Below are 18,127 nucleotides of genomic sequence, written 5' to 3' on the forward strand. Positions count from 1 at the left end.
TCCCCCCAACTTTCTACTGCTACCTTCTAAGCCCATTGTAGAATTTCCTTCCCTACAGGGTCTTGGAAGCCTAGCAGAGCGTGAGAGAGGAGTGGCGGTCAGATAGGGATCTGAGAAGAGAGATCGGTCCAAATATCTTATCTCCTCAAGGGAGGCCCTGATGTAGGCCTGCTGCTAGAAGACGAATCTCCCTCTGGAGAGAGTTGAATGCTGGATCAGGCCGAGGCCGAGTGTAGATAAGACACAAGCAGAGAGAGAGAGAGAGGTTCAGCCAGCAGAGGGAGCCGGTTGTTATTATTGTGTAGGACAAGGGGGAGAGGGTTGTGTTTGTATTGGTATGGAAATAGTCAGAGCATTTTAAGTAGGTCACGCTCGCCATTTTTCCCCTCATAAGGCCCTCTGGAAAGATGTAAGCTAAACAGTGGTTTAACCCCTTAAGTTAAGACTGTTTAATGATAACAGTTCACTCACTTTGCCCCTCTTTCTCTTTTCTTTACCTCTCTTGACCTACAGAGGAGAAATACGTGACGATACAGCCGCACACCAGTCAAGGGAAGGATGAAGTCAGCTTTGAGAAAGGGGTCACCGTGGAGGTCATCCAGAAGAACTTGGAGGGCTGGTGGTACATCAGGTAAGTAAACACGGATGATTACAAAGTGCTTGGTTCATCAACACTCAGCAGCTAAATGTCCAAACCTGTCCAAAGTGAGTGAGTCCTCATTGAAACAGTGACATTATTGGTAGTCATCATCGCTTAGTGCCGTGATCAAGGCCTCCTGCAGCTCTCCTGCAGCTCTCATTTGCGTAACGATATTGAGATCCCCATATGGCGCTCTCCACAGCTCCAGCGGGTGAGCTCCCTGAGATCCCGAATGTGTATGTGTGTGCCTGTGCCTGTTTTCACATGTGTGTGTTGTTTACCCAGCCAGTGTGTATTTCCTGCCAGTTGTTTGTTTCCTTGCGTCCCCGGGGGCAAAAGAGTGTGGAGCTCCACTGCACAGCTGATTACTATCACATGCTGCCTCGTGGCATGTCACATACACATATGCACATACTGTAACAGTGTGCATGCTCATATACACACCAACATATTAAAGGGACTCACGTGTGCATGTGTGATATTTATAGTAAGTGTAAACCACTTGTTGGGGAGTTTTTACCTTCATAAATAAACTTTAGTCGTTCACTTCTCAGCCCTCACTGCCACACACAACCACCCTTTTTAGAGCACATTGTCCAACAAGAAATAATCCTCCAGTTGTATGTCGGTGTCATGCTGCTCCCAGTGGGATATTTTTACACAGGGAAGTCAAAGCATGGGGCCTTTTCTGTTATGGGGACTCCTTGTGGTCACAGTTGGACTCATGCAACATGGATGCAGAGATGATCACATCTCATCTGAGCAGAAAATTGCCCACCTAGAGGCAAATGACTCAGAGTTGCATTTGGAAACATTACTTATTGTTTCGCAGAGCACTCTAAAGTGACTCATTTAGCCTAACAATGAATATTGAAATGTAGGGTAGCAATGCCTCTTTGCATATATTATTGAGTCTGTTTACTTGCCTTTGGCTACCTCTACATCATAGCACTAAAATAGTGTCTTTTTTTTACTACACATGATCTTACTGGGTGTTTTACTACACACAGAATAGGCTGAATGCCTGGCCTGTGGCATTGCTTTCTAGAGAACTGCTCATGCTTCACACTCAACCCTGCGCTTTTTTGGGTCCTGACACCTGAGCCCCAAACAGCTATGGATTTACTGTGATGTTGAGATATGAAAAACATTGAATTATTTTGCTATTCTAGCTCACTGAACTCCGAAATAACATAACAAAAGGTCCCCAAAGCACTTAAGACTTTGCAACTTTGTGGTATACCATTTACTTCCTGTGTATTTGTACATCTGAGGAAAACATTATATTACTAGCTACCTGACAGTGACATGTAACTGGCTCGTGATGCATTATGAATATTGAACTATCCAGCACTGAATTAAAACTGAAAGCTCCACCTTGAACAGATGTTAAGTAAAGTTATGCACATTGTGTTTATCAATATCTCTTTCACTCTTTCACTATCAGTCTTCAGGACTTTTTCCTTGGGCTATTAATAATTTCACTATTAATAGTTAATAGTTAGGAAAAAAAACAATTGTGAACGTTTCCTAACACTGCCAATACCAACATTTGCAGTTAGAGAAAGGGTGAGAGTAAGATGCTGTTTGCCTGGGGCCCCGAATCATTAAATCCGCTCTTGTAAAAACACACTCAAGTTACAGCTACTCACAGTCAGAATCACAGGATAAACACACTAAGTGGAAGTAATTTCCAAATAGTTGTGTTAGTAGTTTGCTTTGATATAACCACTGCTTTTATAAAGTAAAGCATGGATTTGATCAGTGGGGGTATTTTGCTGGTGGCATTGTTGTTAGTGTTATCAGTTAGTATGGCAAAGAAAAATGCATCCTCGCAGTCCGAGATATCGGTGAAATACATTTGGAGAGACATGATCGTCTTTGTGCAGAGCCCTGAAGCCCTAAAACCCCACTCCTGCACAAAGACTTTGTCTAAATTAAATGTGTTTTGTGTTTAGGGTGCACCATATTTGGCACTGCATCTTCTTATGTCTCCAACAATGCACCCCCTAAGTGTAAAGTAGATGAGATGAAAGGTTCTCCAGATATGCAAAGGACAAACATCCGTACATCCATACAGAGATTCAAAGTATGATTGATGGTCCAAGTAAAATCAGTGCATCAAAAGCATGCAAAATGGCTCAGATATCCAGACTTTTGTCCCTTGTATTTGTCAAGCCCTAGAAACGCTGGATCCTACATTTCCCATAATGCAACCAAGAGCAGCATCCTTCCTGTGCCTGGTAAATATTCATGCCTTTCAAACTCCGTGACCCCATAAACTGACATTTATGTGAAAAAAATGGTGCAGTATAGTTGTGCCCTTTTAAAGGTTGGGTGTCTAGGATTTAGTGACATCTAGCACAGAGGTTGCAGAACTGAAACTTCTCCTGTGTGCCAAGGGAGTAGGGGAAATACGACGGCAAATACAAAAACATGAATGGCCCTTTTTAAAGCCAGTGTTTGAGTTGTTCCTACTGGGCTACTGTAGAAACAACATGGTGGACTCCATGGAAGAGGACCTGCTATTTATGTAGTTATAAACTGCTCGTTCTAAGGTAACAAAAATACAGCAATTCTTATTTTCAGGTGATTACAAACTAATGTAAACATAGTTATGTATATTGTATGCCATTTTTGAATAGATGCCCCTAAATCCTACACACCTGACCATAGACGACAGGGACAATTTCAACAAGGTACAATATTAAGCTGTCTTTATTCTATCCCCAGATACTTAGGAAAAGAGGGCTGGGCTCCTGCCTCCTACTTGAAAAAGGTGAAAGAGGACTTCTCCCCCCGAAAGAAGACCCTCACTGGCCCCGTGGAGATCATCGGCAACATCATGGAGATCAGCAACCTGTTACAAAAGAAGTCAGTCAGCGAGAAGGACATCCAGACAGACGGCGAGGGTAGCACCACGCCGGAGCGCCACATCTCCAAAAGCGAGATCAGCCTGCCCATGCCCTATAACTCTGAAATCAACGCCGAGACGGGCAGGAGGCTGAGCGCGGGCCGTGACACCAACAGCCCGTGTCTGGGAATAGCAGCGAGCGCCGCCCTAAATGAAAATAAAACGAGGGGTGAGCCAGGGTCCCCAGCTGTCGCAAGAGTGGCGCCGCATAGAGTGGAAATTGGTGAGTATTTGTAGTGTGTTAGGACACAATTGAGTTTTCTGTATCAGTGAATAAACAGCATTGCAGCTAAAGAGGAGAGGATGTGTAGCCTTTGTATGAGACGTTAAGACTTGGTCATTTTCCTTTTGTTGTGTAGGCTTTGATGCTATAGGTAAGCTACATGGCTAATGATGTATCTAATGGTGATGGTGGTGTAATCTAACAACATGTGCTTTGTCACGCTAACCTGTGAGGGGATTTAACGTGGGATTTTAAGGTGTTTGGTGTGTGGACATCCATTTTACTCACATACTAAGAATGTATGTCCAGTTAGTTTGTGTTAATAGCTGAGGCTCCATATGGCATTATGTGCGTGCCTCATTACTGCTGAGCACAGAACGAGAGTTTGCATAAATTAAATTGTGTCCAGAAATGATAAAACACTGAAAATTTTAATTTGAGCAAACAGAAATCTGTTTTGTGCTCAATTAATTTGTTTACGTGTTTTCTAATATCCACATTAAGTGCACACTGATAACCTCATTCACTCAGTCTTACTCATATCCCCCCTCAATTTTCCCTGCTGTGTGCTGGCACTTGCCCACAGCCACTTTCTCATTGTATACCATAGAGACATTGAAACAAATGCTTTGAAAGAGACCTGACAACAATCCATAGTTCCTGATTGCAAATAACAGGATGTCTCTTTGTTTGTTAGGGTCTCCAAATCTGAGACAAAAACCTCCCCCACGAAGAGAACCCAACATGGTAAGACACACTCCCCAAGAAGACTTTCTTTGATATGATCGTATGTTCGACAAACACACAAACACATCACAGAACTGATCGCAGTAAAGAATAATCTTGCATATTTCCAGAAAACTGGTTCTAGCTGCGTTTTAAAAGCAGCATAAACACAGTCAATAAGAATGACAACATGAAAAGAAGTATTATTAACTAGCTCCCAGGTTACTGCAAGGGTTGGCATAGCAACCATTAAAGCACAGTAACAACACAAGGATAATTTCAGCATATCTTTGATCATCTGAATCTACCACTGCACACACCTAAACACTACACATGCTATGTTATGTGTACGTTATCATATCCAGTCATACACCACATCTCCTAACATGTCTCCTTTATTGTGTTTTTAGACATACTTATTCTAGTCAGATACAATACAATGATGGCAAGATATGATGTCAGCTGCTCTCATCTCTCCCCTCCTCTTTGCTGTGCAGGGATTCCAGTTACCAAAGCCACCAGAGCCCCCTGCTGTGGAAGCAGAATATTACACTATAGCAGATTTCCAGTCCTCGATCTCTGATGGCATCAGTTTCCGTGGAGGACAAAAGGCTGATGTAAGAGGCTAGATCAACACTGTTGTCGCTGAGATTAGACAGTCAGAGCTCATTGAATATGTATGTCAGCTGAATGCTCCCCAGACAGACAGGAAAGCTAAGGCGATAGCGATGTGACCTTGAGATTTCTGTTTGAACGTGATGACAGAATTCGCTCTGTGGAGACTCAGAGATGAAGATAGCAACATAGATTCCTTCAAGGTTTTTTATGTAATGTTGAGCTGGCAGTTCTATTCAAGACAGTGCAGTTAACTTTTGTCATTAATGTCTGTGCAAGATCTCTGCAATATCAGCTGTAATAACAGGATGTCTTAGATCATCTGATCATCTAACCCCTAACTAGGGATGCACCGATTTATCAACCACACGTCATTATCAACCGATATTCACTTTGTTGACTGCAATTGGTTTTGAGCAAATAAGATGACAATCACTGATGGCAGTGGCCGATGTTTTTCTGTTGTGTTGCATCAGCTTTGCGCAGGCTAAAAAGCAGGGCTCGAGACCAACGTCATCCTGGGGACAATAAGAAACGTGTTTGTGACAAACAGAGACAAAAGGATGCAGTAAACTCTCCATTGATGCACCAGTGGATGCAGCCTATTGTTTCTCTGATAATGCTACATTGTGAACATAGACTGTATAAAGATCATGAATAACATAGCCATGTTGAAATCGGCAGGAGAAGAGCTAGGTAGCATTAGCTGTTGGCAGCCGGTGGCCAGAACCAGCAGCTAATGGAGGTTGCATTGAGATACATTATGATGCATTCAAGCTCTGCTCTGTAAAAATGGATATTGGGCAAAGGTAAATAACATTCTCATGATGTGTTCTAATGTAATTTTGTAAAGTCTTAGGGCTGCTGTGAAACTGTGCCTACTTATGGCAACAAAAAAGTGTATCTTGGGTGCGTCAGTACAATGGACAACCAAGAAGGGCAGAAGAAACACCCACACACCAATTTAATTGGGCCACAAAAAAGGTTCACATGCTGAGATCAATGCAAAAAAATGTTGATTTGTTTAGAACATCCATGCACAAAAAGAAGGGTGCTCAAAGTGCAAAAAAAATATAAAAAGTGAATAAAAGTAGCAGCAAACGTTTCAGTCCTTGACTATCATCAGTGCCACTGACATGAGAGCTTCACAGAACACACATATATATAGGCACAGGCAGATTACTACCAGGTGTAATGAATCAGTCAGCTGGTACTACTAATTACATGAGAGCAACTCTGAGGAGCAGAGGCCTGACTACCAAATCACTATCACCTGTCCAATGAGTTTTGCACTAATCACAACATCCTCAAACACCAATGTATGATAGCAGAACATATACGAAATGTACATTTGTAAATGTAGTGAGAAACTTTAATAAATACAGCTCTTTGAAGGAGAGATTTGTTGATGTTTTCACAGCAATATAAAATAGATATTAGAGAAGGTATTACGATATGTCATATTAAAAAGGCTTTTGAAGCAGTTACTTTTCAAATGTTTATTAATGTGAAATAAGGTTATTTTGCAGGTTGTTTCATAAGTGTCTCTAATTTAATTTGTGCTCATTCAAAGGGAGTGTAATGAAGGGGTTTTTTTATAATGAAGATTTTCTTTGTTTCCCTGGTACAAAAGGGGGAACAAATAACAACAAGAACAAAGTAAATAACAACATAGAAACACTGGTTTTGGATATCGGCGAAATTGTAAACATCTGCATAGGTATCAGCCGAGAATTTCAGAATCGGTGCATCCCTACCCCTACCCTTAAACCCTAAAACATATTAGTGTTGAGCAAGTTTGACAAGTCCTGAAGAAAGAAAAATACCTTTCTGATTGTTCATCTTTCATGTTCTGTTGTGTAGGTTATTGAGAAGAACCCCGGAGGCTGGTGGTATGTGCAGATTGGCGAGATGGAGGGCTGGGCCCCCTGCTCCTACATCGACAAGCGCAAGAAACCAAACCTCAGCCGTCGGACCAGCACCCTGACCCGGCCCAAAGTCCCACCCCCAGCTCCGCCTGTCAAAAAACAAGAGTCCGAGGAGGCTCCCCCTCCCGCCAACTCTGCCTCTAAAGTTTCCGAGCCACCAAGCAGGCCTGTGTACGAGGAACCTGAATATGATGTTCCTGCAATCGGGTGTGAAGGTGAATCGGACACAGATTGCCTGAAGGATGACCGCGCCCTGGATGTGAAGATCAGCAGTGTTGTCAGCGACAAGTACCGCAGCTCACCTCCTTCCTCCAAGGCCTCTCCTCCTGTCTGCAAAGCATCACCTGTGTTCACCCACCGAAGAGCTTCCTTCAGGTCCGGAGAGGACGTCGCGAAAGAAGAGTGTGTCTATGAGAACGATGGCTTCAGGCCAAGCAGTGGTATTGAAGGAACTAAAGTTAAAGTCTCGAGTGAGCCAAGTTCCCCAAGGAGCTACCATTCCTCCACAGTCCCACGCAAACCCTCTGGATCCTCACCTTTAGCTGGTAGACCCATGAAGACCATGACACCAGAGATGACCCGGAGAAGCCAGACCTTGGGCAGACACATAGATATCAGCCTTAGATCACAGGACAACAGCCCCCACTCTTCATCAGACGAATTGAGCAGAGGCCCCAAGAAAGGCTCTGTCTTCACCCGGGATGTGGAACAGAGAATAGGCCAGAGCCCCTCCACCAGGCCCAAGCCTTCTGTCAGACCTAAACCACTTCTGACCAAATCAGAGCCCCAGAGTCCCGAGAGGATGGATATCAGCTCTCTGAGACGGCAGCTGAGGCCTACAAGTCAGTTTCGACATGGCCTGAAAACTACTCGTGGGGACGACTCTGAAACAGCTTCTGTCATCTCATCAGAGGACTCAATGTGCTCACGCAGTACCTCAGATCTCTCCTCTGTTTACTCCAAAGGGAGCCGTGGGGACTCAGATGTAGAAGGCCCCACTCTGTACCGCTCTCTGGATGCCTACAAGAAGGTCCAGGATTCTGAGATCAGCTTTCCAGCTGGGGTGGAGGTTGAGGTTCTGGAAAAGCAAGAGAGTGGTTGGTGGTACATCCGTTGGGGATCCGAGGAGGGTTGGGCTCCCTCATACTACCTGGAACCTGTTAGACAAGTGGGTGATGTAGGTGGGTTAGAACTAGATGGTCACGGGAGTGGCAGCAGTAAGTCAAACAGCCTGGAGAAAAATGAGCAGCACGTTTTGGCCCTCAATAACATCAATATTCAGGGTCTGAGCCAGCAGCATCAAGGCATGAGGAGGAACACTCCACCAATTCCTTCTAAGCCCCCTGGTGGCTTCTCAAAACCATCCGGGATGGTTAACGGGGGTGTTCGAATGAGGAACGGGGTACGCCAGGTGGCGGTGAGGCCTCAGTCTGTATTTGTGACCACAACACAGCCAGCCAAGGATGGACACTACATGACGGGGTCTCTGAGGCGAAATGACTCTCTTGGTAGAAGTGATCATTACGGCTCTGGTTCGGCCACTCTTGGTGTCCGCCGAAACGCCTCCTTCAGCACCGTGCGGCCACATGTAGTTGTTGAAAGTCAGACGAGGCCCGCAGAGCGCTCCAGCCTGGGGTCCTCAGGGAGCGCATTCAGCACAAGTAATGTCCAGGACGCCCTTAGCAGAGTTAACCAACGCAACGGCATCCCTGTGTCCACAGTTCGACCCAAGCCTATAGAGAAGAACCAACTGATCCACAATAACCTTGGCAGGGATGTGTACGTCTCCATTGCTGACTATCGTGGCGATGAGGAAACAATGGGTTTCACTGAGGGCACCTGTCTGGAAGTGTTAGAAAGAAACCCCAATGGATGGTGGTACTGCCAGGTGCAGGACAGCCTGCTTCCCCGCAAGGGCTGGGTCCCCTCCAACTACCTAGAGCGGAAAAAATAAAACCCACCCCACATCCCTCCCTCGCCCTTCCCCCGCACCTCCCCCTTTTGATGTCTCCAAGGACGTGGGTGGTATCACTCCTTAAGAATGTTACCCGCAATCTCCTGTAAGCAATATGTCAAAATGAAAATGTACATTAATGACTGGGTGTAAAAAGAAAGATGTTTTAATCTGATAAGGAAGGACACTTTTAGTGCTGGTTTACTAAAATGAACACAAAGAGGAGTGTTAAGATTTTAAATATTTTGGCTGGGAATGAGAGACAGAGATGTGGGATTGGCCAACGTTGAGTGAGGAAATTTGAAGAGGCTTTGAGATATAAAATGGTATGAATGGGAGTGATAACCTCTTAAAGAGGTTTGCATCATGTAAAACTGAAGTTGAGCAGGGTAATGGTTACGCTTATTCCTGCCCATCACTGACTCTGATGGCCGACAAGTGCCTTTTGTATTTGATCACCTGAATGGAGGTCCTCAATGGTGGATGGCAAAACATTAAATCAACCAAATCTTTTAAAGAGTGCCATAGGCCGATGAACACCACCAAGAGTATTTCCATAACCAATTAAGAAGTCCACTATAGAGTGCAAACAAAGTGCTCAGTTTCGATCTGGAGCGCTCTAATTGGTCTGACGTAGATTAAAGGAAGAAAAACAAAGATTGAAGTGACCCAAGTCACCAGAGAATTTACTTGTTTTACACCACAAGCAAACTAAAACACCAGTTTAATCTCATTATCAGTATTTTATTTAGTTTCATTGTTCATGTTACGATGTCTTGTGTTGATGCAAGTCTTCCTTAGAGAATTATTTCTGCTTTCTTGTGACATCCGTTTTCCACCGACAGCCTAGAATTGGAAAAGCTCCTGCCTCTTGTCAAGTACCATCTGACACTGGCAAAATACACAGGATGTGCTCAGGTTTGATAAATTGGCGTAGTTTTGTCGTAGATCGTCAAGCCCCATAAAATATGTTGATATTCATGTTTTTGATCCCAGATGTAACTATGTGGGATAGCAAATGTATTTAAAAAAAACTGTGAAACTTGAAAAAAACAGTCAGATGGTTGAGTTTTATGGAAATTCAAAGGAACAACTTGTAACTTGAGTGCTCTCCAGAACAAAACCACCTCATTCATGTGTAGCTAATAACCTCAAAAAGACGACAACAATTAGTTTACAACGGTTTAGGTTTACTGTAGTGCTTTTAGTTCCAGGAACAATTGATTTTGTATATATTTTGTTTTGTATACATATAATAATCCCGCTGTTGCGGAGATATATTGAATAAGTACTGGAAATGAGGTGAAATAATTGAATCCCAGGGACGTATTTGTACAGCATTTATCCCAAAATGTGATCGAACCAAAGAAAAATATCATTTCATTGGCTATTTTTATGTGATTTTACTATTTATTTATTATGGTACAAGTAATAGTGTATTCAACAAAAAGCCTAAAATGAGGTTTCTGAACTGAACAGAAATCAGTACCTGGAAGCACTTGATACATTTTCTCAAAATTTTAGATCTATGAAACTAGAGGTAAACAAATTTAACTTTAGATATAGCTGTGCAGTACGGGCTTCGACATTGAATAGAAGACAACATAGTGTATTAACTAGTTTCAAAGTTGGGTATTTTTTCACATCTTCCAAATTGTAGTTGGTCATCAGATTAATAAGACTTATCAATCACCTAAGATATCGAGTTAGTAATAATTCTCCCCAAATGCAGAAGTGAAATATGAGAATTTGACGTTCTGAGCTGAAATCCAACTTTCAAATTCAAACGGCTGATGTTCAAGACTGCTGAAATACATTTTCTAACGAGCGGTGTGAGCTCTCTGTGCGAGGCTGAACACTAACCTTTTATTATGTTTCTGCTGGACAGTATCACAGTACCTGCTAGATTGCAGTTATCTATTTTAGCGAAACCATATTTGTGTTTTTTTGTTTGTTATTATTTGTTACTCTGTGATCACACAGTGGCAATAATGAGGAACGAAGTGGTTCTGTTTTGTGAATTAGTGCACTTTAAACCTGTTTTTATGGTGCATTAATGTAAAGGTGCAGTAAATACTCAGCATATTATTTATTGAATATGTTCTCATAATTATTTAATTTCTCTCTATTTGTTTTTCCCCCTTCACCTCAAACTAGAGGTGGAACTCTTCCATGAGTTCTCTCCATGACAAAGTCTGAGTAGAATTGGATTAATAGCGACCTCTTGTGGGAGGTCAAAGGCACTACAACAATATATTTTTTTCCCATCCACAAGGCTTACAGCCATCCTACCTCAGTGCAATAAGAAATGCACTGCTGGTCAGTGAGTCTCACCAAAAACTGTACAGAATTTTTTGTTTCTTTTTTTTTTTATCTCAGTGCAGCTAAATATATTTTTTGTAGCACATGTTTTGTATTGGGCAATAATTTATTTTTAATTTTTTTTTAAATTTAAAAAAAAAAAAGTTCTTTTTTTTCTCTATGCTGTGTGCTGCAACTTTAGCAAATCATGGGCACTTCCTTCATCTTTATTGTGCTTTACATAATGCCTGATTTTATATATATATATTTATGAATAGTTTTGTATTTTATCATGGTTTGACAATCACCTTATTCCGCCACTCAAATTATTGTTGCATAGCATTATGCATACCTAAATTGGACTTCAGTCACCTTAATATGCAAAATTCTGACTCATAAGTCAACAAAAATCCAAAAATATCATCATTTGGACACATTTATGAGGTATTTGCATTTATTTAAGTTTAAAAATATCACAATTTTAACTCTATGATGTCCAGCAACAAGGCCCCTTCCCATCTAGACGACGGCATTATGTAAATGTGTTAAATCACTTTGTACATTTCGCTCCAGCACATATTATTATTGCATATTGCTTCTTTTGATCGAGCTGAATTGACTTGGCTGAAATAGCAAGGGAAACGTTCTGTGTCAAGCATACATTTAGCTGTGTAGCATCAATCTTTATTCATGCTTTATCTTTTTATTTTTTTCTCATTTCTCTTTTTTGCCCTTTTTTTGTCAAATTCTGAAATGTACCCGCGAGGAAATGTGCAATAGATAAGAACACATCATCCTTCAACAAGACGAAAGATATCACAGGTTTAGAAAAAGATTAAAAAAAAAAAAAAAAAAACCTGAACAATGCCATTTCATCCGCTGGGAGTAGATTTTCCCAGTCAAACTGCCAGTCATGAGCTTTTATCATCGTTTCAAGTGTATCATTTCAAATTGATCTTAAAAGAGCAGATGTGAAAGGCCCTAAAATCATTGGAAAACTCATTGGACCAAAGCAGTCGTATGTGACATCTCATTATCTCCTGACGTGATGGACTTTTATAATAACTAGCATGAGAATCTCTGCTTCTCCTGCCCCGGATCAGCAGGGGACGGCGATTTGTGAATGGCATGGCAGAAACCCACTGACCCATTCTGTATTGACTTTACAGCCTTCTGGGGTCTTCTTCACAGATGGAGAGTCATGGGCCCATCATCAGGGGCCTCAGCGGCCCTGCTCTGAGCTGTCACGTTCGTGCCTGAATGGAATTTTAATAGTTTTTTGTTTTTGGGTTGTTGTTGTTTTCTTCTTTCTTTTTTTTTTCTTTGTTTTCTGGAGTGTGTCCTCTCTGCACCTACGCGGATGCCTCTCTTGACATTTACCCCATCATTGTCAAACCAAGTCAGACTTTTCCTCACCAATCACCACGGCAAAGGTGACATTTTGAACCGCCGGAGACGGCGGGCAAAGAGACCTCAACGGGAGAGTCTCGGCGGTAAACAAGAGAGCGGGGAGATGAACGCTCCTTCAGGCCATTTCAGTTCAATCCATCAACTTCCAGGATGTACGCCAAAAATAGAAAAACCTTTATTTTTTCTCTTCGCTTAGCCCCAGGCAGGCCTTATCCATGTGCGATTACGTCATTGTGCTAAAGACTGTCTTGCGTGTACAGGCTTAAACACGGAGTTCCCTCTGTTGTAAAGGGGGCTTGTGTCCATAAACCTTTTTGTTGGGGTAGTTTGTAGTTAAACTCCAACTTAAAGGAACAGTCAGAGAATTACCCTGAAATACTTTCTTGCTGAGGGTTAGAAGGTTGATGCCACTCTCATGATGTTTAGACATGTTGTTAAAGTCCCTCCTTCACTCAAAAATGTGTTCACTTATTGTCACCTCACATGGATGTTTGAGCTCCACTGTGCAGAATGATGTCTGTGCAGAGTTTGACGCTAAAAGGCTTTTTTCACTTTCATGCTGAGCTCACATTAAGACCCTGTCTACATGGATATTTTCCTCTACTTATGGCCTCTCACCACATGCAGACAAAATTTAAGGTCACGAAAACAGATTTCTTGAAGGCCTTGAACGGTGCAGATATTTCCGAAACTTTGGTTACAGTTTATCCATGTGGACATGTGAAACAGAGCATTTGGGAAATGATGACATAATCTCCTCAATTTCCCATTGTTGGTTTGTGTAATGAGCGTACACTAGAAACAACAACAACAACAACAACAACAACAACAACAACAACAACAACAACGGTGGACTACCAGTTTGCTAAGTTTATATTAGCACTGCTTGGTCTAATGATTACTTAACACCTAAGCTTAGTATTGCTGCACCACTTCACAGATGAATTGAGGCGTCCACCTCAGCGTCCATGGCTTAAATTCTGCCAGAAACAGCGGTTTTGGATCAGGAAGGGTCGAACCAGCAGATGGTGGGACATTTTCAAGGGTCGGATTGTTGTCAATGAGGAATGGAAGGAAAACCTGAGCATGTGCAGGGCATCAGTCGTATGTTTGAGTTAGCTGTGTTTAAGTTAGTGATGAGATCTCCAGTTGGTGTGTTTAAAAAGGTAACGTTAGCTTGTACGCTTTACTACCTTTGTGAAATGGTAGACCACTGAAGAAAGTTAGCGCTGGCAAGTGTTTGAGGTCGTTTTTGCGTTGTAGTGTGGACAGAGATATTTTGTGAAATGAAGATGGTGTGGACTGAATTATTATTTTTAAACAGAGTGGGAAATATCTGTTTAAAAACAATCTGTATGTGTGTAGACAGAGACTAAATTTGAGTTTTAGGCGTGTGTGTGCCAGCATGATTTTGTGACTTCACAAGTGGAAGCCAATCATGGTCCAGTATGCTTAGCTTAGCATAATGACTGGGAGTTGGGAGGGAAAAACCTAGCCTAGAGATTAACAAAAAAAAAAAAAAAAAAAAAAAAGCTTAGTACTAACAACTTAACTTGTTAAAATGACCAAGTTGTGTTTTTTTAGTGGTTGATGACAAGACTCAAAGAAGTCACTACACCTGGCCAGGTAATAGTCCAGCACTTAACCATCCAAAAAAACACAACTTGTCTTTTTTACTCTTTAATTTTTGTATTGCTCAAACAAATGAGACATACCATGATAATTAATGAGCTTTAGAGGTGCGAAACCAGAGAAGCTCTTTACCCTTGTTTCCGGTCTCTTCGCTAAGCTAAGCTAAGCTAAGCTACGCTAACTATCTCCTGGCTTTCGCTTTATGTTTAGCATACATACCTGAGAGTGGTGTTAATCTTCCTATCCAAAGCGAAAAGCACATTTCCCAAACACTCTAACTGTTCCTTTAAGTTACAGGCTTCTTTTTCAATCATACGAGCTCGGCCTATGTCAGCGACACCGCTCCCAAACCTGTGTGCATCTGCACGGCGGGATAGAAATGGAATTGGCGGCGGTGATAATTTTGCATTCTGCGTGTGTGCACATGCCAGCGCACACTCAATGATGATGAGGAGTCATTCGCGCCAGAGGGAATATATGATATTTTTTTCCCCGACATATTCCCGGAGGTCAGTCGGGTGAGACAGCACCGCCTGTTCTATTCCTCGCTCTCCTTTTTATTTTAACAAATGGACGGCACCTCTCAGGCGTGAAGCATCTTAAGCTCTGTAATCCCAAACACTAGCTATTCCTCCTGGCTACACTTCCTCTCCGCTCCCCACTTCTATTTCTCCCCTCTCCTTCCTCGACACAGCCGAGCAGTCTATTCCCGGTGAAATGATTGAGATATCTAGGAGGGTGTGTGTGTTTGTGTGTGTGTGTGTTTGCATGATAAGATGGATTGTTTGCAGGTGCACTCAGGAGAAGAGAATTTGGAGGTCAAGGAGCAGATTTGCGAGAGCAAGATACAGGGAGACACAAGATGGATCAGATAGTGGATTCTAGTAGACGAGGTGAGAGTGAGGTGAGAGGAGCTTTGGATAGGAGGAAGATGAAAGGCTTGTGGGCACTGCTTCCACTCTAAAACTATGAAAAATAATTCCATCCAACAAGGGAGCCCGTGTTAACTCAACTCCCTCTACCCACCTTCAGCAAAACTAATGAGCTCTCCAAACCTGAGTTGTGATCTCATTACTCCAAAACAATGTTTTAATTGCGGCACTTGATGTTTTTTTGAAGCTGCTTTTGCGAGAAACTGGAAGTCAGTGAGAGAGAAATGAGTTCACACCGCAGAAGCTTCTCTCACCATCCGTCCATAGAATAACTTTAAAAACTGATCCCACGTCTGATTGTAGCTTCTTTTACTGTCAGTGTCTTCAGATCTTATGTAGCCCTGAGGGTGTGAGAGTTGAGCTTGGTGTTGAAAAAGTTTTTTAGAATAAGACAAAAAAAAAAAACTTCAAACACTGGAGTCTTTTTTTTTTTGCCTTATTCCTCAGTGTTTCTGTTGAGAAAATAATTGAATGTTGTAAAAGTGTAACACAGGATTTGAAGCGTTCACATCTAATGAAACAAGCTTTAATTCGTAATGTTAAAGGAATCAAAAGAAAGGGCTTCAGAAGTCAACAGCACCCAGTTCTGGAAGGCAGTGATTGCTGAGTTAATAAAGGCAGTTGTTTGATAGAAGGAGGGGTAGGTTTGATAAGAAAGTTTTAGTAAGTGTGTGGGAGCAGGTTTGAGGTATTTAGGGAGTTGATTTTGTAGGGTTTTGTTTTAATTAATATGTAGTTTTTGTTTGAGTGTGAGAGAAGAAAGAAAAAAGAATAAGCGAAGCTGCGGGGCTTTGGGATTTAAAATAAAATCCCAAAGCCTGTGAATTAGGGAATGCTGATTATTTGTCATTCTGAAAACTTCCTCACAGTTGTTTGACGCGCCAGCGGGCATCAGCGGGAGCTGTCTCCCAGCCGCAGAAAAGAAGGCTGTGTCGAGGAATGAGGCACGCAGCTGTGTCTCTTTGTCTCTGTTTGAATCCCTGTTTCTAATTAGCACAACAGTGTGTCTTAATTAACCTTTGCCAGTCAGACGATACTCCGGCGCTAACAGCGTCCTAATCAAGAACACTGCGGCTGCTGCCAGTCTGCGTGGGAGCCTCTGGTCACGGTCAGAGCTCAGCCATATTTTTGTGGTGGAGGTGAGCTGTCAGACGTGATTGATGTGAGGTAGATTCATGAGAAGGTGGAGCCTGTTTTTAGCCTGGATGCATTTATAGAATAGAATTCGTCATCACCCTGCTGAGGAGAGCAGTGTGCCAAAAAAAACTTGGAAGTCGGATGCCATCGAGCTCTTGATCTGTAAATTCTGACAGAAACAATCTGTTACCAGCACGTCAGCCACACTAACAAACACAATAACAACTACAGGCCTCGAGTTGGACCAAAGGAGGTGCTATTGTTTTATTTTCTCTTTTTATTTCTCCTTTTTATTACCATTGTTGTTATGCAAATTGTGTTTAACTCTTGCAAGCTCCTTGTTTTCAAAAGATATGCCATGAGGAGACCAAGGAGGCTTTATTCCACTGTAAATGTCAGTGAATCATCCAATGAGGAGTCACGGTGACATGGCCAACCTAATCTTTTCAAAGCGTCATCGTGCTGTACACCAGTGCACAATGGGACAAACTACAATGAGAGCAAACACTGTCCAAAATTCTTTCTGATTGGAGACATTCTGCACATGTGCATTCCTTTTGAAAACAGGACATTTTCTTATCTACCGTTTCATTTTGACAAGTCTTGTTCCTTTTTCTTTTGTATCTTGTACATGTTTACATTGTATCTCGCATTGCCCAAAAGAGAAACAATATTAAATGTATTATCTTTGTTGTTTTGAACCCGACTCCTTTTCATTTGTCTCGCACGTCATCCAATTACATGTGTTACTGCAGATAAAGAGCAGCAACCCCCACCTTCCTGCTCATGATATGGCTAGATAGTATGTGACAGTAATATTACAGATTGAGACATTTATCTTTATCCTCCTTATTGTGCCGGTCAGATTAAGTGAGTTTAGATGTGGAGGAGCAGAAGTGTGCAGCTGGTTATATATAGCCAGGTATGAGTTATGAGAGAAAAGTGTGAGGAGGTTGAGAGCGATGAATGAAGACGAACGAGCTCCCGCAGCCCCAGTTTCCCACTAAAGAGAAGAGACAGGGATTTTTGCTCTCGTGTATCTAAATGTGTGTGGAAAGATTTATCACTTGTGTCCTAAGTTACATGAAATATATGCTTACACCTCCGGCCCCAAGAAGCAACACAAACCCGAAACTCTTAAAACAAAATGGTCTTAGGCTTCAGCAGGTCAGACAATCATTCATGTTTTTCTGACTGAGACAGAGATACAGACTACTGGATGACTTAAAGGTCCAGTGTGTAGTCACCTATTAGCAGTAATGCTATTTAATATATGCATTTTATGTTTTCATTAGTTTATAATCACCTGCAAATAAGAATCATGTTTTCATTACCTTAAGATATTTCTATCTTCATATGGAGCAGGTCCTCTTCCACAGAGTCCACCATTTTGTTTTTAGGGGTGAGGGCAAATCATCATAGCATTAGTATTGTGACAATTTCCTGGCAATATTATATCGATACATGTACGCTGAGTATTTATTCATTTATTCTTTTAATTGTACAATTTACTAGTACAGTACGGGACAGTGTAAATTAATAAATATAGGCTATATGGTATAAAAATACCAGAATAGCCAAGAGGCTATGTTTCATCTTTAGTCCCTTGGGCAAGATGTTACACAAGGCTACCTAAAATACAACAGAGCACAAAAAAAATCATGTGGTATCTGTTGATTCCCACTGCTAGTCATTCTACAGTAGCACAGAATGGA

General features: G+C 41.9%; 2 protein-coding genes across 5 annotated transcripts in view; one reads left to right on the plus strand and one right to left on the minus strand.

Moving 5' to 3' along the window:
• The window catches only part of sh3pxd2aa (SH3 and PX domains 2Aa), a 151,277-nt gene extending 134,164 nt beyond the window's left edge, over positions 1–17,113 (plus strand). For 2 of the 4 annotated variants that reach the window (XM_050045236.1, XM_050045238.1), the window contains 6 exons: positions 514–631; positions 3,374–3,777; positions 3,914–3,928; positions 4,475–4,524; positions 5,001–5,120; positions 6,982–17,113. In XM_050045236.1, coding sequence (XP_049901193.1) covers positions 514–631; positions 3,374–3,777; positions 3,914–3,928; positions 4,475–4,524; positions 5,001–5,120; positions 6,982–9,000 — 2,726 coding nt within the window. In that variant the 3' untranslated portion in view covers positions 9,001–17,113. The remainder of the gene's footprint in view (positions 1–513; positions 632–3,373; positions 3,778–3,913; positions 3,929–4,474; positions 4,525–5,000; positions 5,121–6,981) is intronic. The other 2 variants (XM_050045237.1, XM_050045239.1) reach the window with 1 other exon arrangement.
• neurl1aa (neuralized E3 ubiquitin protein ligase 1Aa) overlaps positions 1–18,127 on the minus strand; it is a 101,696-nt gene that overhangs the window by 17,685 nt on the left and 65,884 nt on the right. The gene's annotated exons all lie outside the window — the stretch shown is intronic.

This window comes from Epinephelus moara, chromosome 5 (genome assembly GCF_006386435.1).
Source record: "Epinephelus moara isolate mb chromosome 5, YSFRI_EMoa_1.0, whole genome shotgun sequence".
In the NCBI taxonomy this organism is placed as follows: Eukaryota; Metazoa; Chordata; class Actinopteri; order Perciformes; family Serranidae; genus Epinephelus; species Epinephelus moara.